This window comes from Pongo pygmaeus, chromosome 12, assembly GCF_028885625.2.
Source record: "Pongo pygmaeus isolate AG05252 chromosome 12, NHGRI_mPonPyg2-v2.0_pri, whole genome shotgun sequence".
Lineage (NCBI taxonomy): Eukaryota > Metazoa > Chordata > Mammalia > Primates > Hominidae > Pongo > Pongo pygmaeus.
The window spans coordinates 130,475,929-130,496,612 of NC_072385.2; the positions used below are offsets into that span (position 1 = coordinate 130,475,929).

The window sequence follows — 20,684 nt, forward strand, 5'->3', positions numbered from 1 at the left end:
AAAACAACCTACGCATCTGTTGACCAATCAGTGGATAAAGAAAACATGGCATATATATAATGGAATATTATTCAGTCTTGAAATATAAGAAAATCCTAGCATTTGTGACCTGGATGAACCTGGAGGGCACTGCGCTAAGTGAAATAAGAATGTTCCAGCTCTTGCTTAGGATGAGGGTACGGGCGAGTGCAATAGTCAAAACTGATTGCACGGTAATCTCAAAATGAGAATGTCCATAAATTATACCTCAAAAACGTTTCAAAAAACAGTGTATGGGCTTAAATATACATTTAATTATCTTTGTGTTGTTATAATAATTTTGTTTAATTGGAAACAACTTAACCCTCCAATGTTAAAAGATTGGTTGGGGGGTTGGCTAACTGTAGTATATGTTCTCATAGAATGATGTGTACATACTGAGAAAGCATTTCTAAAGACAATCTTTAATGACTTGGAAAAAATGTATTACTTGAGGCCAGGAGTTCGAGGCCAGCCTGGCCAACATGGTGAAACCTAATCTCTATTAAAAATACCCCAAAAAAAAAAATTAGCTGGGCGTGATAGCACATGCCAGCTACTCAACAGGTTGAGGCAGGAGAATAGCTTGAACCTGGGAGGAGGAGGTTACAGTGAGCCAAGACTGTGCCACTGCACTCCAGCCTGGGCAACAGAGCAAGACTCTGTCTCAAAAAAAAAGAAAAAAGAAAAAGAAAAAACACTTAAAAAAATTTTAAGCAGTAACAAGGAGTATATAAAGATAATAGCCACCATATATTTAACCCCTGCCATGTACTGTGCAGCTACTTTACACATGATACATTTCCTTTACATGTATGATCTAGCTCCCATGAGCCTCGGCACAGTCCCACAAGGCAGGCAGAATCACTCGACTTTATGAAGGAGGAGACAGACGCAAAGTGATGAGGGTCCTATCTGTGTACTCTGCCACGCCACCTTCATAACGACACTGATTCACTTAGCGCTCACAAATGATCTGGAAGCTGTTATTCCCATCTTACAGATGAGGCTTAGAGGGGCCAAGAGCCTCTGCTGAGTTCCAGGACACACTTTCTTTCCTAGGGCCCCACAGGTCAGCACAAGGAGCAGTGTTGAAGGAGCACTCTCCTCTCCCTGCTCCCGAGCCGAGTCCCATTCCGTCTGCCTCCCTGAGACCCAGAGGGCAGGGCCTGTCCTCTCTGGAACCACCACCCCCACCTCCCCACCTGGCTCTAGCAGGAGGGGTGCCTCCATCCTCAGAGCTCTGAGGGCCAGCCCAGGGCTGCAGGTACCTTTTTCTCCCGTGGGGCCGACTCTTCCAGGCCGTCCTGGGGCGCCTTTGTCTCCCTTCTCTCCCGCATCCCCTGTGGAAGAAGTCACATCCATTTAGCAGCTCGTCTGGCCAGCACAGCGTCTCAGAGTGATTTGTGGAGGAAGAACAGTTAGAAGGGTTCTCCCCGGGTCCCTGCAGGTGGCCAAGCCCCTTCTCTCCCCACCTCCCTCTCCGCCTGCAGCCCAGCCCCTACCCTGGGTGCTCCTGATTCTGCTTTTAGGGCTATTTCTCTCCCGGCCCTACCTTCTCTCTTAGAAAGGGCCTGTGTTTCTCTCACCAGTTACCCCTCTTGGCGGGCTCCTAGTCTGTCCCTGGGCACACAGCGCCAGATCTAAATGCTGGCTCTCCCCAACCCTAACACCAATGAGAAGGGCGGCACCGTCTCCAGGCGCCCCCCCATGGGAAGCGTCACCCCAACCTCTCCCTGAGCTTCATCTGCTTGGTACTCAGGGAAGGACGAACTATGTCAGCATCCCCCTGGCCCCATCAGCGTGAGCCCCCCAGGGCACAGGCTCCTGCTCAGCCAGGGCCTCCACCATGAGGGCTGCCTGTGACCAGCTGGGCACATCCACCCGCTTCCAGGGCTCAGCAGGTGCAGGAGACGGAGGGTGAATCACTGGTGGAGACACCCTACAAGGCACAGTCCAGAGATGTGTGCAGTGAGGCCAGGGGCCTCAGGAAGGCGTGTGGGCACCAACACCTCCGCTCCAGTCTGCTTCTCCCACTCTAATCCACACCAAAATGATTGTCCTGAAACAAATGGAATTCTATTAAGTCTCTAGATTCAGCTATAAATGACATCCAGTACTTGAGCCTCTCCTCAGTGTGGTCTCTACATCAGACCCTGGTCTTTCCCTACTCTGTGCCCTCTGCCCAGCCTGCCTGGTCAGCCGGCTCCTGTCCAGGGTCCGCCTTCTCACCTGGTTCTCCGGGAGGCTCTTCTGGATTCTCTCAACAGGGCCACTGTCCTGGCTGGGACTCGGCTCTGTAGTCATTTTTATAAGACCGCATTTCTTACCTGTTGCACTATCCCTCCTCTGAATGGTTGCAGAGAGGGAGTGTGTGTGCATGTGTGTGCATGTGTGTGCATGTGTGCGTGTGTGCGCGCGTGTGCGCGCGTGTGTATGCGCGTGTGTGCACGTGTGCACGCGCGTGTGTGCGTGTGCATGGGTGTGCGTGTGCATGGGTGTGCGTGTGCGCGCTGATACGCTACAAGTTCACCATCCCTCTCTGCACAATCGTGCCAGCGTTCACATAAACTTTACTTCTCTGTAACTCTCCATTTGCACCTTTGTGGGCAGCAAGCCATCCAGGTGCCAAGGCAAGAGACCGAGGGCACGAGCTGTTCCAGTATAATAAAATATATAAAACAACTCTATATATAGAGACAGTATATATACTCTAGTGTCAACTCTTGTTGTTTTATATATTTTATTATACTGGAAGAGCTCGTGCCTTCGGTCTCTTGCCTCGGCACCTGGATGGCTTGCTGCCCACACACCTTGCGGCCCACACACCTTGTCTTGGAGAGAGGCTCAGTTGAGATTACAGATCCCTCCACAAAATCCCCAAAGCTGATTATCTGGCCTCACGGAGGGGACATTCCATTTAAATCCAAGTAACAAAGAGAAAAGCACAGCGACGGCGGCGGGCCCATCCCCACATCACCCCTGTGCCACAGCCCCAGCCCTGCAGGGCCACCTGCTGAAAAGCCTGTGGGCTGCCCCTGGGCTGACCCACAGTCAACACTCACATGCTGCTCTGAGGCTCCAAGTAGTTCTCAAGTTTGCTTTCCTATCTTGTAAGAAGAAAAGAGAAGTATTGACAGTTTAGCAAGAAATATCCACTAACAAGATAAACTCAGCATTAAGAATCCCCAGAGGTTTCAGGGGCATCAGCATCATGCAGAAGAAAGAGCAGAGAAGACGGAACGGTGGAGCAGCCGGACGCTGACTGTGCAATCGGTGAACTGAGGTCTTCGTAACATGGGAGAGGCCAGTCCGTGAACAACAGCACACTGCAGTGGAAAGAGCCGAGCAGAGACGCTGTGCGGGAGCCAGTCCGCAGAAAGGCGAGTTCCCAGTGGCCAAGGATGAAGAGGCCTCGTGGAGCCAGGGCTGAGGAGGAAGCATCGTTCACAGGGCAGCACTAATAAGAAATGCAGGCTTTGTTTATTTGTTTTGAAGTTATGAAGTTGAGAGTTGAAGGAAAAACTCACAACTGCCAATGTCGCTCTTTCAGCAGTTCCGGAAAGAGAGGAACAAAGCCTTCGTGGCTGCGAGGATTTAGTAGCTGCGATTTCCCAGTGCTAAGGAAAGCCATGAAAGAACTCTGTGAAAGGGCCTGCAGAGAACCACACGGGGAACATCAGAGAAAAGTAACTCAGACACGTCAGAGCGACACCGCAGAACACCAAGAATAAAGAGAAAATGTTGTCAGCTACCCAGGAGGGAAAAACAGTTTTAAAGACTGCATACCTGTGAATGAGAATCAGATGGACATAAGAATTCTCATTAGCAACACTGGACGCAAGAATAAAATGAGGCAATAACCTCAACAAAGGAGCCATAATTTAGACGGCAAGATCCGAAAAGCCCTCTGAGGGGTGGTTCTCAGGCTGAGCTGCTGAGCAGGGGTAGCCAGGCACAGAGTAAGAAGTGTTCTGAGGACAGGGTCCGCAGGTGCACAGACAAGGGGGGAGGGCTGGAGGCAATTACGGGAAGCCAAGTGGTTGGGCAGAGCAAGCCACGAGCCTGAGGCAGCAGGCAGCCCAGGGACTTCATGCCTGGAGCTCATGGGGATAACCTGACCACCCATGACGCGGTCCAGGCCAACAGTGATTGTGGCTGAGATGAGGGTGGAAGAATGTTCCTTCATAAAGCATTTCACACCGCCTACATGACAGCAGTCTGCTCTTTCTCCCACTGGCTGAAAGCTCTGAGAAGACACAGCTCCATCTCACCCAACCCTCAGTCCCCCAGAGCACCAGGAAGAAGGCAGGTGCTCCATCAGTACTCGTCAAGAATTAACACTAAGCGGGTCTGCCAGCTCTTCTCATAACGCTTAAGAAAGCTCCTGGAGTTTGTACATGGCATTCACTTATTTGCATAATAATTTCACCTCTCCCCCTACATGGGGCGGGCACTATGTCCACGCTACAGGTAAAGACACAGCTACGAGAATAAGCTGGGATGTGCTGGCACGCCAGTGTGTCTTTACCACACCTTGCTCAGGCTTCAAAACCTCAGAGCGAGACTCACTAATCAGCATGACTACTCACACTCGTCTCCTCTCCTCCTAAAGATAAAGCAGTAAGGACAAATTTGTCATGATAGCTTCTGACCAACCTCCACCTGCATCCATCTGCCTGTCTCTAATCTGATTTTTACATACTGGTTAGCCAGATGCAGTGGCTCATGCCTGTGATCCTGGCACTTTGGGAAGCCAAGGCAGGAGGATCACTTAAAGGCAGGAGTTCGAGACCAACCTGGGCAACATAGCAAGACCCCATCTCTACAAAAAAATTATCAGGGGCTAGGCGTGGTGGCTCACACCTGTAATCCCAGCACTTTGGGAGGCCAAGGCGGGTGGATCACCTGAGGTCAAGAGTTCGAGACCAGCCTGGTCAACATGGGGAAACCCCGTCTCTACTAAAAATACAAAAATTAGCCAGGCGTGGTAGCGGGTGCCTATAATCTCAGCTACTCTGGAGGCTGAGGCAGGAGAATCGCTTGAACCCAGGAGGCAGAGGTTGCAATGAGCCAAGATCACGCTATTGCACTCCAGCCTGGGCAACAAGAGTGAAACTCCGTTTCAAAAAAAAAAAAAAAAAAATAGCAGGATGTGTTGCTGTGCACCTGTAGTCCCAGCCACTCAGGAAGCTGATGTGGGAGGAGCTCTTCAGCCCAGGAGTTGGAGGCTGCAGTTAGCTATAATGGCACCACTGCACTCCAGCCTGAATGACAGAGCAAGATCCTGTCTCTAAAAAAAAAAAAAAAAAAATCAAAGAAGAAAAGAAAAATAGTTCATAGTAACAACTGGAGGCACAGGAAGACCCTGAAGAGCACCACACATTACACTGTGTCCCACAAACTCTCGTTACTAAAGCAGGAGAGAAAGAATAATAAGTCATTAAAAACAGCAAGACTTTCTAAAAAGAGGATTTAACATAGGTTTTCTTTATATCTCTCAGCTAATCACAAAATCCACTTACACGCCATCTCCCAAGGGCTATGCTTAATGGACCTGTGTCTGCAGTTGCACAGGGCCAGGCGCGTTTCAGCCAGCGATGGGCAGCAGGCACCCCAAATGCCTCATGGCTGTGCCTGCAGTGTGGAGAACCCAAACCTGGAGTCAGAAACCGCTTTCCTCCCTGTGCAAAGCCCAGCGTAAGCCCTCCCAGCCTGGTCCTCCTCAGCTCTGATGGGGATTGAACAAAATATGCCCTGGAAGACACCGTGCTGGTTGTCACGAGAAAAAGTATTTTAATCCCTGGTTCAGGACCAGCAGCACTGAAGACCAGAGAGTACAGAGGCCTCCCATCCATGGCGGGGCTGCCCTGGTTTCTCCACGGTCCCCGTCGCCTCCGCCTTGTAGACTTGCCCTGTCCACGCATCTTAAGAACCAAGGCTGTTTTCGAGCACTGTTCACAATTTGGCAGGGTTGTTTTTTTGTTTTTGTTTTTGTTTTCCCAGAGATGGGGTCTTACTATGTTGCCCTGGGTAGTCTCAAACTCCTGGACTCAAGTCATCCTCCCACCTCAGCTTCCCAAAGTGCCGGGACCACAGGCGTGACCCACTGCACCTGGCCAATTTGGCAAGGTTTGAAGTGTTCATTGTCCACTGGTCCCACGGGTCATAAAGATGTATGTCCCTGCAGGTAATGACTCCAGAGCAAGATTTCTATACACCTCCCCACTCAACACTCCATGCATTTTGTAATGTAGACCCAGCGAGCACAATGACATTTTTCCCACATCCTTTTCATTTTCAGGATGATTGACTACATAAAGTTCTAATGACAAGTTATTTCTCTACCAGGAGAGGCTAACATTTCAACTGCTGGCTCACTTCCACCATCATCACAATGCAGCTCTCTCCTCGCTCAAAGAAACAAAACGTGGCTGGCATTTACTATTTGCTTGGCTTCCCTGCAAATCATGTACAAATCTACGAACAAAAATCTTTTACCTAGATTGTATCTGGGGTCATTTCCAACCCAGCTAGGAAAGCGCAAGTCAGTTATTTTATTGAGAACCTAAGATACTTCAACATATTTATAGCCAGTTGAGGAAGATCCGTGGACAGTGCTTGACTGTCATGCCACCTGCTTAGAAGCTGAACAAACTTGTGTGCCAGCGACTTCACATCCCTGCTGGCCACAGCAAGTGTCACAGCACCCCAGGGCCATGGGAAGTCAGAGAGGAGAAAGCCAGGACCTCAGCCTGCCTGGCTCGTTCTCCACAAGGGGAGACGGCACAGACAGGCCATCAGATGTCAGAAGAGCAAACCTCCCACAGCGCGTGTTATTCAGGCCCCATTACTGGTTTTATCAATGTTGTTTTAAAGAATGGCAGTAAATGATTTTAAAATTAATTTGATAGGCCAGGCATGGTGGCTCACACCTGTAATCCCAGCACTTTGGGAGGCCAAAGCGGGTGGATTTCCTGAGGTCAGGAGTTCGAGACCAGCCTGGACAACACGGTGAAACCTCGTTTCTACTAAAAATACAAAAATTAGTCAGGCGTGATGGTATGCGCCTATAGTCCCAGCTACTTGGTAGGCTGAGGCAGGATAATCGCTTGAACCTGAGAGGCGGAGGTTGCGGTGAGCCAAGGTCGCACCATTGCACTCCAGCCTGGGCAACAAGAGAGAAACTCCATCTCAAAAAAAAAAAAAAAAAAAAAAAAGCAAAAAAAAATTAATTTGATAAAGCCTATAAGAAGAACTATGACCTTTCACATTTCTGGGAAACACATTTGTTAATACCGATAAATGTTTTCTCGCCTACAGCCATTTTTTTAACCATTAAAAAAAGACTGTTTTTTCCCATTAAAAGGAGTTGTCATTCTCTCTAAATGTAAAGACAATATATTATTCCCTCTAAATGTAAAGATAATATATTATTATTATCTGGAATGGCCTGGAATGGCAAATAAATGTCATCTCAAGCACCACCAGCAGTCAGCGGCAGCCTGACACGTGTGCCCAGGAAGATTCTTCAGCCAAATGTGGAGTTGGCAGAGGTTTCAGGATATAAAACACAAGGGGTTGTGGGGGTGGCACATGCCGTGTTTCGCAGACCAGATGCCACCCCATGTCCGGGGCCGAATGGCGGGACTGTGAGGAGACAGGCCGTGGCTTCTTCATCCCAGCCCTGAGCCTGCCTGGTAGATTCTCAACAGACGTTTGTCTAATGAATGAATGGTGACAGCGTGTGTGTCTGTTTCCTTAGAAGCTGGCACTGTGCCGCACGCTGCCTCTCCTCTTTGAACTCCAGCGACCCTGGGGGGCTACGGCACATGCTGTGGCCGGCAGGGATGAAGTCTGCTGGCACACACCATTTTCTCCATTGAGTAACCCAATTCCTGACATGCTGGGTATCCTGAATCCTTTTAAACCGCTCCTTGCCCCTGGTGCGCGCCTCTCGCTTGCGGACTCGCGGGGCGCGTGCTGGACGGACACCTGATCCGCTCCCTGGTCGGGCTCGCTGCCTGCACAGGGTTAGTGCTTTGTAAGTCACTGTCCCAGAGCAGCGAGCAGGGGCTGGTTCCCCGGTCACTGTGTGCCCACTCCTGGTGCCACCATTGTATCCCCGCAGAGCCCAAAGCTGGCATCGCCTCCCCAACCTCACGGACCAGGAGGCCGAGGCTTGGGAGGACAGGTGACCCGTCACGCAGGACGGCTGGCCCACAGCACACTCAGACCTGCCCTACTTCCCAGCCTGCGAAGGTTGAGAAGGGACCCTACCCATGTGGGAAATGACAGCACATCCGGGGGACCCAGGACGTGGACAACTGGGAAGGACCCTCCCAACAGCACCTGGGAAAGGCGGCGTCCAGAAAGGACCCTGGAGCCCACCCCACGGCCCCCACCAGTGCGGGCTACTGACCTGGCAGGGCACAGGGAAGAGAACGGTAGGGACTCGGAGGCACCCACCACATCGGGCAGGGACGTGACCTCCACAGCCAAAAGTCCAGCTGTCCACAGCCACGGTTTCCAACGTAAAGCTGAAGGTTCCACTCACAAACCCACACACGCTACCACAAAGTCAGGGCCAAAGCCACATTCACCAAAACTTCTGAGAGCCGTACGCGTCCAACAGTTTAAGTTGCTTCTAACATAATTAAACATTTTCTAAAGCAGGCACATTTATCAGAATTAAAAGCACAAAAGTCACTGGGCTTGTCTGGGCTGCAGGACAGTCCACTTGGTTTCCAATCGCAGGGTGAATCCAGCCGGAAAAAAGCCCCCAGCCAGAGCTGCGCGGCCTGGGAGGGTGGCCCCGAGCTGTCCGGACCCTGCGCCCCGGAAGAGGGCTCACCTTTTCATTTTGTACAACACGGGCTGAGCAGGGTTTGTCTTTCGTGGTGACTGTTTTGATCATGGGTTTGAATCTACTTTTCTCTAATGTTTCAATAAAAAGAGCTGCAGACACGCCACAAGAGAAGCTGAAGGCCCAAGCAGCCCGCGAGGGGATGAGGAGGGGGCGAACCTGATGCAGGTTGCAGAAGGTCAATGTGCCCCTCCCCCTCCTCCGTATCCACGTGACTCCCCCTCCCCCTCCTCGGCACCCACGTGACTCCCCCTCCCCCTCCTCGGCACCCACGTGACTCCCCTCCCCCTCCTCGGCACACACGTGACTCCCCCTCCCCCTCCTCGGCACCCACGTGACTCCCCCTCCCCGGCACCCACGTGACTCCCCCTCCCCCTCCTCAGCACCCACGTGACTCCCCCTCCTTGGCACCCACGTGACTCCCCCTCGCCCTCAACACCCACGTGACTGCCCTTCCCCTCCTCAGCACCCACGTGACTCCCCCTCCCCCTCCTCGGCACCCACGTGACTCCCCCTCCTTGGCACCCACGTGACGCCCCCTCGCCCTCCTCAACACCCACGTGACTCCCCCTCCCCCTCCTCGGCACCCACGTGACTCCCCCTCCCCCTCCTCGGCACCCACGTGACGCCTCTCACCAGCGGCCTGGACTCTGCTGCGGCCGGTACAGCCCCGGCCTTGCCACCCGACACTGGCACACACTCTGCTGTCCCTTCTTGGGTTCTGTAATTTTGAACAAGGGGCCCACATTTTCATTTCACACCGGGCTCCCCCAGGCTTGGGGACCTGTTGCCTCTGCTTTGTAGAAGCTGGTGATTTTCTTACTTGAGGATGCTGCTCTGGAGGCTTCAGATACCGCAGCCTCAGGGACTTTCTCACCCATGCCTGACCTGCAGAACTATCTCTATCCGGGAGCAGATTACAGACAAAGCAACAAGAAAAAAAAAAAAGTTTGTTTCTTTTTTTTTCCGCTAACCACTAGACCACCAGGGATTTTTTAATTTTTAAAATAAAATATTAAGAGCTCTCAGGAAGCAATGTAGAAGCACACTTTGGGAACTTACACAAGTTGCAAATTTTCTCTGAGCCTCAAATTTCCTTATCTGTAAAATGGTCCACATGAGATCATCTCATGGGGAGGATCACACGAGGCCATGTGTGCAGGGTCTGATGCAAAGCCAGGTGCCTTCCAGCAAGGTCCCCCTGGAGAGGGCTGAGTTGCAAATAAATGGCTATCTTCAGAATTAGGAATTCCATGGCCGAAGACAGTTTAGACATCATGTCACCCAGCCCTTGATTTCCAGATGGGGAAACTGAGACCCAATGGGATGAGTAGATTTGCTCAGGCTTTGTGCTTTTCCATGGAACTGCCCAGTTGCATGGGAGTCTCTTAGCTGGCCCGGAGGCCACTGCCCAGCAGCCCAGAGTCCAGGGAGCGGTTACCTTTGAGGCCAGGAACGAGGATCTGCACAGAGCAGGCGTCATCGCCAGCCGGCTGAGGATGTCCAGATGGCAGCAGTGACAGGAAGGCCAGACTGATTAGAACGCCCGCCAGGGCCAGATCCCCCCTCATCCTGAGCGCAGGCAGGACACCAACTCCTACACAGAGGAAGGAATAAACAGTGATGGGAACTGCAACAGCTGGGTAGCCAGTGACAGTGAGCAGGCCTCGGAGGCAAGGGGTGTAGCCCTCCTGGTGCCTGGAAGGGCTGTCTGGGCCCCCATGGCGGGTGCGTCTCACTCACTTAAGCACCAATCAGGAGCCTCCACTGAGAAGCTTCCACAGCAGCCCCAGGGTCAGCACCAGGCACCAAATGCATGCCAGCCCCGGTCAGTGAGCCTTGAATGAAGGCCTACGGCTTGCCCACCCCAAGGAGTTCCATCTGATCTCTGGGACAAACGATTACTACACAGAGTGGAGTAGGGGTCTCCACACAGCATAGCCAGCCACAGACATGGAGCCTTTGCAGAGCTGGGCACAGTGGAGGGAAGCTGAGATATGGCTAAAGGAAAGAGCCAAGGCGCCTGAGGAGCCCCAAGCTTAGCGGCTCCATTCACAGACAAGGAATCCACGCCCCACATCTCCTTAGGTGGTAGGAGACAGGCACCTGGCCTTCCTCGGAGAGATCAGTAAGAAGAGAGGAGCCCTGGCCTTAGGAACCCAGGTGCCTGGGGAGGTGGGGGCCGAGCCCACAGGAAGAGGGGTGTCATGGACATCTGACCATCCCAGAAGGGGCGGGTATGTGCTGACCTCTTTGTTTCTTCATCATGAAGGGCATTAAAACTTGGAAAACAAGGCCGGACGCAGTGGCTCACACCTGTAATCCCAGCACTTTGGGAGGCCGAGGTGGGCAGATTACCTAAGGTCGGGAGTTCAAGACCAGCCTGAACAGCATGGTGAAACCCCATCTCTTCTAAAAATACAAAAATTAGTCGGGTGTGATGGTGGGCACCTGTAATCCCAGCTACTTGGGAAGCTGAGGCAGGAGAACTGCTTGAACCCAGGAGGTGGAAGTTGCAGTGACCTGAGATCATGCCACTACACTCCAGCCTGCATGACAGCGAGACTCTGTCCCCCAAAAAAATAAAATATAATAAATAAATAAAACTCGGAAAACAAAGAGGGCAATGGAAACTACTAAACTTGAAGGGAGAGGCCCAGGAAACAGAGGGAAAGGGACAGTAGGGGAGAGAGGGACAGGCCAGAAGGGCAGAGTACGGACAGAAGCCCCAGAGCACAGCTGATAAAGAGCCATGGAGAGCTGGGACTGGGGCTCCGCAGAGCATCGATGCCAGAGGAGCATCTGTCCATCCCAAAGGCCATGCTTCCAGATACTTCCTGGCAGCCCTTCGTTTGGTTAATCATTCGTTCAAAAACATTTGTGGATGCCAACCAAATGTCAGGCACAGCTCTAGGCACCAGGAGTAGAGCAAGAACATTTATGTTTTTATTCCTATTGGAAGAGACAGACAGACAGAGACAGACAAAGGCAGGGGTAAGCGCCGTGGGGAAGAGTGAGGCAGAGTACAGTGGCCGGGACACACGCTGCTGTTCAGGATGGTTGCCAGGGAAGCCTCGCTGACAGGTGGGTGAAGGCGGCTCAGAGAAAGCCTTGAGGCAGTGCGTGCCGGACAGTGCAGGGAGAGGTGGGCTGGCCTGGTGGACACAGAGGAAGCAGAGAGCGGGAGACAGGAGCCGGCGCCCAGCAGCTTTGGGGGTTGCTCTGTATGAGACAGAGGGTCTGCATCAGGGAGAGACTTTACAAAAGGGTCACCCTGCTCTTGAGACGGGACTTAGGGGAACAGCAATGGAAGCAAGGAGACCAAGCCAGGGTGACCACAACAGCACAGTGGACGAGGACGGCAGCTGGACCCCACGCGTGGGTGGAGGTGATGACAGAGGTCTGGGATGCAGTCTGGAAGCAAAGCTGACAGGTTTTGCTGATCAATTATGTGGGAAATGACAGAGAGAAGTCAAAGATAAAAGCTTTTGTTCTGAGTAGCCAGGTGAACAGTGCAGCCAGCTGCTGAGAAACAGAACTGAGGAGGTGAGGTGAAGTCAGGGGCTCGGGTTCAACTTTCCGAGTCTGAGACACCTATAGACTCCTATGTGACCCGGTGGGTGGAGCAATGGTTTGGTTTGCAAGGCTTGGGGGTCAGGGCACCCTGCATTTTCTCTCCCACAATTCCAGGCCAGCTGGCCCTCTCAGGCCCAAAATGAAGGTCACCTTAGCTGCTAGAGAAAGGCCATCTGTGGTGGCGGGATTCCCACATCAACAGCCCCCTGACAGCCCTGCTACAAAAGCCAGGGGAAGGTGGTCCGGACAGATCCCGAAAGCCAGGGCCCTATGGAGTCTACAGAGACCCTGCCTCTGGCTGGCGAGAGCCCACCTTTACCACCTGACGTCCTGCTGCACGAGGAGTTCTCCCAGAAATGTGTGGAGGTCAAGATGCCCAAGACAGCCCTGCAGCTCGAAGGGAAGTCATTTGAAATCCTTCTCCCAAATCTGAAAAAAATCCCCTCTAATGGTAACAGATAAAAAAGATGACGTGGAGACGGGTAGCGTTACCGCCAGGAACATTCCATGTTAAATGTCCATTTCCACTGAGGCAAGGGTTGATGAAGGGGCGGGGCGGGAAGGGAGAGAGGGTTAGAGTTAGGGCGGAGCCAGAGGTTAGGCATGCGGGTGGGAGAGCTTCACTTGCTGAAGATGACAGAACTTAAATCCTACCTCTGTGAAAACCTACAGATCTTAAAGCTGAAGCCATCCCTCATCCCAGATGTCCAAGAATGGCTCGGGGGAAAAAAGGTACTATAAAGCTCAAAGTCACAGTGGCTCACGCCTGTAATCCCAGCACTTTGGGAGGCCAAGGCCAGCAGATTGCTTGAGTCCAGGAGTTTGAGACCAGCCTGGGCAACATGGCTAAAACCCATCTGTACAAAAAATTAGCCAGGTGTAGTGACACGCACCGGTAGTCCCAGCTACTGGAGAGGCTGAAGTGGGAGCATCACCTGAGCCCGGGGAAGTTGAGGCTGCAGTGAGCCGTGATTGCACCACTGCACTCCAACCTGGGCAGTCAGAGTGAGACCCTGTCTCAAAAAAAAAAAAAAGAAAAAAGAAAAAGCTCAAAGTCACAAAAAGTAAACCCATGAGCTTCGGCTACACCATGATGGTCTACATGGTCCGCACGCCACCCTGTCCACGGAGGCCCTACTCAAATCCCGGCTCCACTCCCGCCACTCCGGGGCCCCCTGCACCTGTGGGAAGGGTGGTGGAAAAAGGGGTTAATTCAGAAACTGCCCACACCCCCGTTTATTCAAACATCCTACAAGAACCCATGAGGAATCAGAAGTAAAGATGACTTCACAAAGCACAGGAGTGGGAAGGCCAGGAGGAAAGTGGGGGCTCGCCCGGCTCTGCTGAGAAGGGGCGTGGATGGGAGCACCCCATGCCGTGCGGTGACGCAGCCATCATGGGGCCCGGCGTTGTCCTGCTGAGGCTCTCATCATTATTAACATTTATGATGGAAAATGTTGGATACACACAAAACAAGTACCATGAACTTTCATGTACCCATTGCCCAGCTTCAACAATTATTAATACCTCGAGGTGTCATTTTTGATGTTCACTTTCTAGTTCATTAGGAGTTAATGTATGTATACAACTACACGATGACGAGGTCTAACCACACAGCAGACACTGGTGAGCGCACGTGCCTCGCCAGCCCCGAAACCCCAGCCTTGCTCCCATCCACGCGCCCTCCCCTGGGGGACGCCATCCCCAATGTGAACTTCTCCTCTGGCGAGGTTTAAGCAGCATTCCTACACGTTATGCGTTCTTAAACCATATTCTGTCACGTTTTGCTTGTTTTTGGTTTTGGGACAGGACTGGAGTGCAGTGGTGCCATCTTGGCTCACTGCAGCCTCAATTTCCTGGGCTCAGGGGATCCTCCCACCTCAGCCTCCCTGGTAGCTGAGACTACAGGCATGTACCACCATGCCTGGCCAATTTTTGTCTTTTTTGTAGAGACAGATGCTCACCATGTTGCCCAGGCTGGTCTCAAAACTCCTGGGCTGAAGTGATCTGCCCGTCTCTGCCTCCCAAGGTTCTGGGATTACAGGTGTGAGCCACTGTGCCCAGCCTTGCTTGCTTTTGAGTTGTTTTTTTTTTGAGACGGAGTATCTCACTGTCACCCAGGCTGGAGTGCAGTGGCGCGATCTCAGCTCACTGCAAGCTCCGCCTCCTGGATTCACGCCATTCTTCTGCCTCAGCTTCACAAGTAGCTGGGACTATGGGCGCCTGCCACCATGCCTAGCTAATTTTGTGTATTTTTAGTAGAAAAGGGGTTTCACCGTGTTAGCCAGGATGGTCTTGATCTCCTGACCTCATGATCCACCCACCTCGGCCTCCCAAAGTGCTGGGATTATAGGCGTGAGCCACCGTGCCTGGCCGCTTTTGAGTTTTATAAGATATCACAGCACAGTATCCATAGTCTTCAGTGTCTTTATACTCAACTTTATATAGTTGTAGCTTATGGATTATCTAATCTTATTAAGGCAGACTGCATGCCACTGACGGGTGCTAGGAGAGGAAGGGCACAGCTGGTGGCGTGGAGCTCACCCTCGTGACTGTGGGGCCGGTAGGCCAGCGCTTGCCTCCCTGGGCCATGAAGGGGCCATGGCACTGCCCAGAGACCTCCTGGGACTTGGCATCCTGAGAGCAGTGGGTGAGGGACAGCTACAAATCCGCTGAGCCACTTACCAGCACCTTGGCCACACCACATGCCCTTTGCAAGCCCCTGCCCTTCTCTTAATATGGAGATAGGCTGTTTGAAGAGATAACAGAGGTAATTAATGTGTGTGGCACCATGACCCAGTGTAGCACATAGTGAATGCTCATCGAATGGCAGCTCCTGATCCTACTATGATCACATGCCTGGGCTCCCAGTTCAGGGAAAGGGCTGGAAGCCAGGGTTCCTCATCTGAGGACACCTGTCCCCCGCACAGTGCCTCTGCGTCAGTCAATTCTCCCATGGAATGGGTACAGGGAAACCCGTTTCCATTCAGTGCCGTCCTGCAGCGTGGGTCATCGTGCACCAAATGAGGACCTGGCTTCTTTCTGCAGAGCCCCTTGCAGAAATGACTTTGTAAAGGACAGGGGTGCAGAATGTCCACTGAGTTGGAGGAAAATAACTCCCATACACTGCACAGAGATCAGCACCATCAGGCCCTCATCACAGATGGGGAAGCCAAAGAAAAGAAAAATTAAGAACGCTTCCCAGCATTGCGTAGCCAGTGTGTGGTGAGGGTGGGACTGAAATCCAGGGCTTCCCAGCACTGTTGGCTGCTTTCCTCTTTCTGCCCGATTACCCTCTCCCCACACCTCAAAGGAAGGGCTCACCTTCCTCCTTCAGTCATGATGTAAGGGATTTTTAAAAATAGGTTTTTGATGGAGAGAACAAGGAGCCAATATACATTGTATATCAAATGTGGACACATATCTGATTTAATTCCCAAAACAACCTTGTACATTATTACAGTTCCTTACTCTAAAGACAATGCAATATGGAGAGTTGAACAATCGGCCCCAACTCCACCACCAGGCCGTGCAGCTGGGCACTCCGCCTCCAGCCTCCTCTCCACACCCCGCACCCACAGCCCACCTCCAGCCTCCTCTCCACACCCTGCACCCACAGCCCGCCTCCAGCCTCCTCTCCACACCCCTCACCCACAGCCCGCCTCCAGCCTCCTCTCTACACCCCTCACCCACAGCCCGCCTCCAGCCTCCTCTCCACACCCCTCACCCACAGCCCGCCTCCAGCCTCCTCTCCACACCCCTCACCCACAGCCCGCCTCCAGCCTCCTCTCCACACCCCTCACCCACAGCCCGCCTCCAGCCTCCTCTCCACACCCCTCACCCACAGCCCGCCTCCAGCCTCCTCTCCACACCCCTCACCCACAGCCCGCCTCCAGCCTCCTCTCCACACCCCTCACCCACAGCCCGCCTCCAGCCTCCTCTCCACACCCCTCACCCACAGCCCGCCTCCAGCCTCCTCTCCACACCCCTCACCCACAGCCCGCCTCCAGCCTCCTCTCCACACCCCGCACCCACAGCCCGCCTCCAGCCTCCTCTCCACACCCCTCACCCACAGCCCGCCTCCAGCCTCCTCTCCACACCCCTCACCCACAGCCCGCCTCCAGCCTCCTCTCCACACCCCTCACCCACAGCCCGCCTGCAGCCTCCTCTCCACACCCCTCACCCACAGCCCGCCTGCAGCCTCCTCTCCACACCCCGCACCCACAGCCCGCCTGCAGCCTCCTCTCCACACCCCGCACCCACAGCCCGCCTGCAGCCTCCTCTCCACACCCCACACCCACAGCCCGCCTCCAGCCTCCTCTCCACACCCCTCACCCACAGCCCGCCTCCAGCCTCCTCTCCACACCCCTCACCCACAGCCCGCCTCCAGCCTCCTCTCCACACCCCGCACCCACAGCCCGCCTCCAGCCTCCTCTCCGCACCCTGCACCCACAGCCCGCCTGCAGCCTCCTCTCCGTACCCCGCACGCACAGTCTGTCTCCAGCCTCCTCTTCACACCCTCATCCACGGCCCACCTGCAGCCTCCTCTCCACACCCCACACCCACAGCCCGCTTGCAGCCTCCTCTCCACACCCCTCACCCACCGCCTGCCTCCAGTCTCCTCTCCACACCCTCACCCACCCACGGCCCGCCTCCAACCTCCTCGCCACACCCCACACCTGCTGCTCCCCTGTAGAGACCCACACCCTGCTCCCCTGTGCTCACGCGAATATTAGAACAACAAGGGCAACTGAAAAGCGGAAAGCCAGGACCCCACCAGCTGACTTCACTCCCCCCACCTTCCTTGTTCCCTGAAGGCTTGGGTCCACGTGCGAGTGATCTGTGCAAGCTACAGCTTCGTAAAGGTCTCTGGGCACGCAGAAGCCTGCATTTTAGCAGGCACCAAACTGAGTGAACAAATGAATGAGTAAATAAAGGAACAAACAACAGAACGAAAGTTCACAATTGCATCTCAAATAGAGCCTTCTGCTCTTCTCCTCGTGGTGTTTCCGTGTTTCCAAATCTTTATTATATCTAATGTCTACGCAGTATTTCCAGGGCAGGCAGTTTGCAGACATGGGTTACTGCCCTGCTGTCATTGTCCTGAAATTCCTAATAATGTTGAAATTGGCCAAGCACAGTGGCTCACGTTTGTAATCCCACCACTTTGGGAGACCGAGGCGGGTGGATCACCTGAGGTCAGGAGTTCGAGACCAGCCTAGCCAACATGGTGAAACCCTGTCTCTACTAAAAATACAAAAATTAGCTGGGCATGGTGCCTGGAATTCCAGCGACTCGGGAGGCTGAGGCAGGAGAATCACTTGAACTCAGGAGGTGGAGGTTGCAGTGAGCCAAGATCACAGCACTGCCCTCTAGCCTGAGCAATAGAGTGAGACTCAGTCTCAAAAAAATGAAATAAATAAAAACAAAAAATACAAAAATACTGTCAAAACAAGGGGCACCACGAGGTTTGTAGCCAGACGTACTGGTCCACTGGGCTCATAACCATAGTCTCCCCGGCTGCTGCCTGAGCAGCAGTATTTTGGCTCCTTCTGGTATGTGGCTTCTGAAAGCAGTAATAAACTCTTGCTCCCCACCCACTCAGTGCGCAAGTCGAACCTCACTTCTCAGAGTTTGTTGGATGCAAACTGGGTTTAGATTTTTTTTTTTTTTAATGTCTCAGGAATCAAAGGCTGACATGGGAACTTCCTCTCTAGCTAGAAATGATTCTGTTCAGGTATAACCAGGTGTTCAGCAACGCTTTTACTGCCCTCACTCCGCAGATGTCCCAAGAGTGGCTTCAACAAAGATCAGACTCCATCTCCCAAGAAAAGGGGTGAGTAGTGAGTGGAGAAACCCAGAGCAGCTCAGGCGGGATTTCTCATGCGGGATTTCACTCACACTCATCCGCTGATCCCGGAGCAGCTCAGGCAAGATTTCTCATGCCTTCGCTCCACTCATTCACTGAGCCCGGAGCAGCGCCGGCGGGACTCTCGTGCCTTCACTCGCTCCACTCATTCACTGACCCCGGAGCAGCCCAGGTGGGATTTCTCGTGCCTTCACTCGCATTCATCTGCTGATCCCGGAACAGCCCAGGCCGGGATTTCTCGTGCCTTCACTCGCTCCACACATTCACTGACCCCGCTGCCCATTCACAGAGTTTCTGTCCACTTTCCCACGACAGGCCCCAGCTAGGCCTATGGGCACAGAGGAGGCAAAGGCCCTGCATCGGGGCACTCTCAGACGCACAGCAGGAACCAGGGCAGGTAGGCACAGGGTGAGGGCACCCAGGCCCCCGAAGGAGTCTCTGCTTCCCAGAGGTCTCACCCTCTGACTGCCTTCTTAGAAGAGGAATTCCATTTTGTAAACGGAGAAGCCACAGCTACCCCCAGGACCTCTTTAAGAACAACATCCTTATCTCCCAGCCAGGGCCCAAGATGCTTAGGGCCCTCCTATCAATGGAAGGGGCAGACTTGACAAGCAGGAGAGAGGGGGTTAAACATGGAATCCTGAGAGGAAATACATGTTACGAATGAAATAAACAATGGGGCCAGGCCCGGTGGCTCATGCCTATAATCCTAGCATTTTGGGAGGCCAAGGTGGGTGGATCACCTGGTTAGGAGTTCGAGACCAGCCTGGCCAACATGGTGAAACCCCCCTCTCCACTAAAAAATACAAAAATTAGCCGGGTGCCATGATGCACACCTGTAATCCCAGCTACTCAGGAGGCTGAGGTAGGAGAATCGCTTGAACCTGGGAGGTGGAGGTTGCAGTGAGCCAAGTTTGTGCCATTGCACTCCAGCCTGGGCGACAGAGCCAGACTCCATCTCAAAAAAAATGAAATAGACAATGAGAAAAAATCATGGCTTCAGTTGCCAAACATGCTATTTTACTCTTTCATTAAGTATCTACAGCAAGGCCCAGCATCTTACAGGCACCACAAATACCTCCTAAGAACCACATGCCTGAAGCATGAGGAGGCTCCTCTCACTGGCGACTGCTCCAGCCCCACCTCGGTGTTTCCCTCCCTACAGTGACAGAGCACCTTCTGGGGCAGCCTGGATTCCACCCCACAACAGCACAGGCTCCTCTTAGCTTCTTACCAAGAGCACAGAGTAAGAAGGGACCTCTCCTCTCTTATCTTCCCCCAGCGTTCAGCACATTACCGGTGTGCTTTCTTCTCCAGTACATGGATTTTTCAAAATTGTAAAGAAAATCGAATAGCTGTGAAAGATTGGGGCAGTGCTCTGCGTACTACAGGCAAAGTGCTTCCCATCAAACCAAAATTCCAGCTATGCACGTGCGATGGCTTTAAACGTTCATCTTTAAATTGAGAACGACCACATCACCTCAGCTCTAAAAAGACCACCAGTTCCTAGCGCAAGGCATCCAGGTAGGAGGCGGCGGCCCTAGGAAACTTTCCTCCTTTCCAATTTTGGAGACAAGATGACCCCACTTGGTTTTAGATGACCCCATCTGAACTCAAAGTCTCTCCCTTGAAAGTTGCCAACGCAAGGCCCACCTTTCCCCCACCTCTCTGATCCCCGTTCCTGAGCCCAACACAGAGCCACTGGTCCCTGGGGGCAGTCGTGGCTGCTGCCCGCCTGGCCCCTCAGACGCTGCTCAGGCTCAGGAACGATCGTCAGGTTGTGAGACCAGGTACTGCACTGCGGTTTGGAATTAGCAAAGACTGCTTCGCCCTCTGGGTCTTGGACTCTTTGAAATCTGCCACCCAAGAGGGTGACTCCATCATCCAGCAACTCTCATGGGTCTGATCCCATCTCGTCAATAGGCTCCATGAATTTCCGCCGTGATCTCATCAAACTTCGGAACTCTGGTGCCAGATTTATTGAGACTCAATCTTTCGCCCGGATCTAGGGACAGATTCCCACCCTCCTCGCTCAGCGGGAGCCCACCTCGCGCCCCGTTTGGAACGCTGCCTGCCTCCCCTCTCCACTGTCTTAGCCCCCGTCAAACCCTCAGCGGCAGCCCCGGGCAGAGTCTCCTACCTGAGCACGCGCTAGGCGAACGGGGCGTCCTGCCCGCCGCTGGCCCGCGAGGACACTGCCCCCAGGCGCCTCATGGCTGCTATTTAGAGAGGCGGCCGCAGTCCCAGGCGCGGGGAGAAGCCTCGGCCCGGGCCAGCAGACAGCCCAGCAAATCAGGCCGCCCGGCCGCAGCGTTATCTCGGGCGGCTTCCTGTCTGCGCTGCGTCCACGGCCCT

The 20,684-nt window shown here is 53.3% G+C and overlaps 1 protein-coding gene across 7 annotated transcripts in view; it reads right to left on the bottom strand.

The window, feature by feature from the left end:
• COLEC11 (collectin subfamily member 11) overlaps positions 1-20,684 on the bottom strand; it is a 46,732-nt gene that overhangs the window by 25,825 nt on the left and 223 nt on the right. For 2 of the 7 annotated variants that reach the window (XM_063649003.1, XM_063649001.1), the window contains exons 1-3: positions 20,470-20,624; positions 10,326-10,481; positions 1,290-1,361 (exon numbers count right to left, since the gene is read on the bottom strand). In XM_063649003.1, the coding sequence (XP_063505073.1) occupies positions 1,290-1,361; positions 10,326-10,455 (202 nt within the window). In that variant the 5' untranslated portion in view covers positions 10,456-10,481; positions 20,470-20,624. Of the gene's footprint in view, positions 1-1,289; positions 1,362-8,440; positions 9,086-10,325; positions 10,482-20,469; positions 20,625-20,684 lie in introns of those variants that run through there. The other 5 variants (XM_054475459.2, XM_054475462.2, XM_054475460.2 and 2 more) reach the window with 5 other exon arrangements.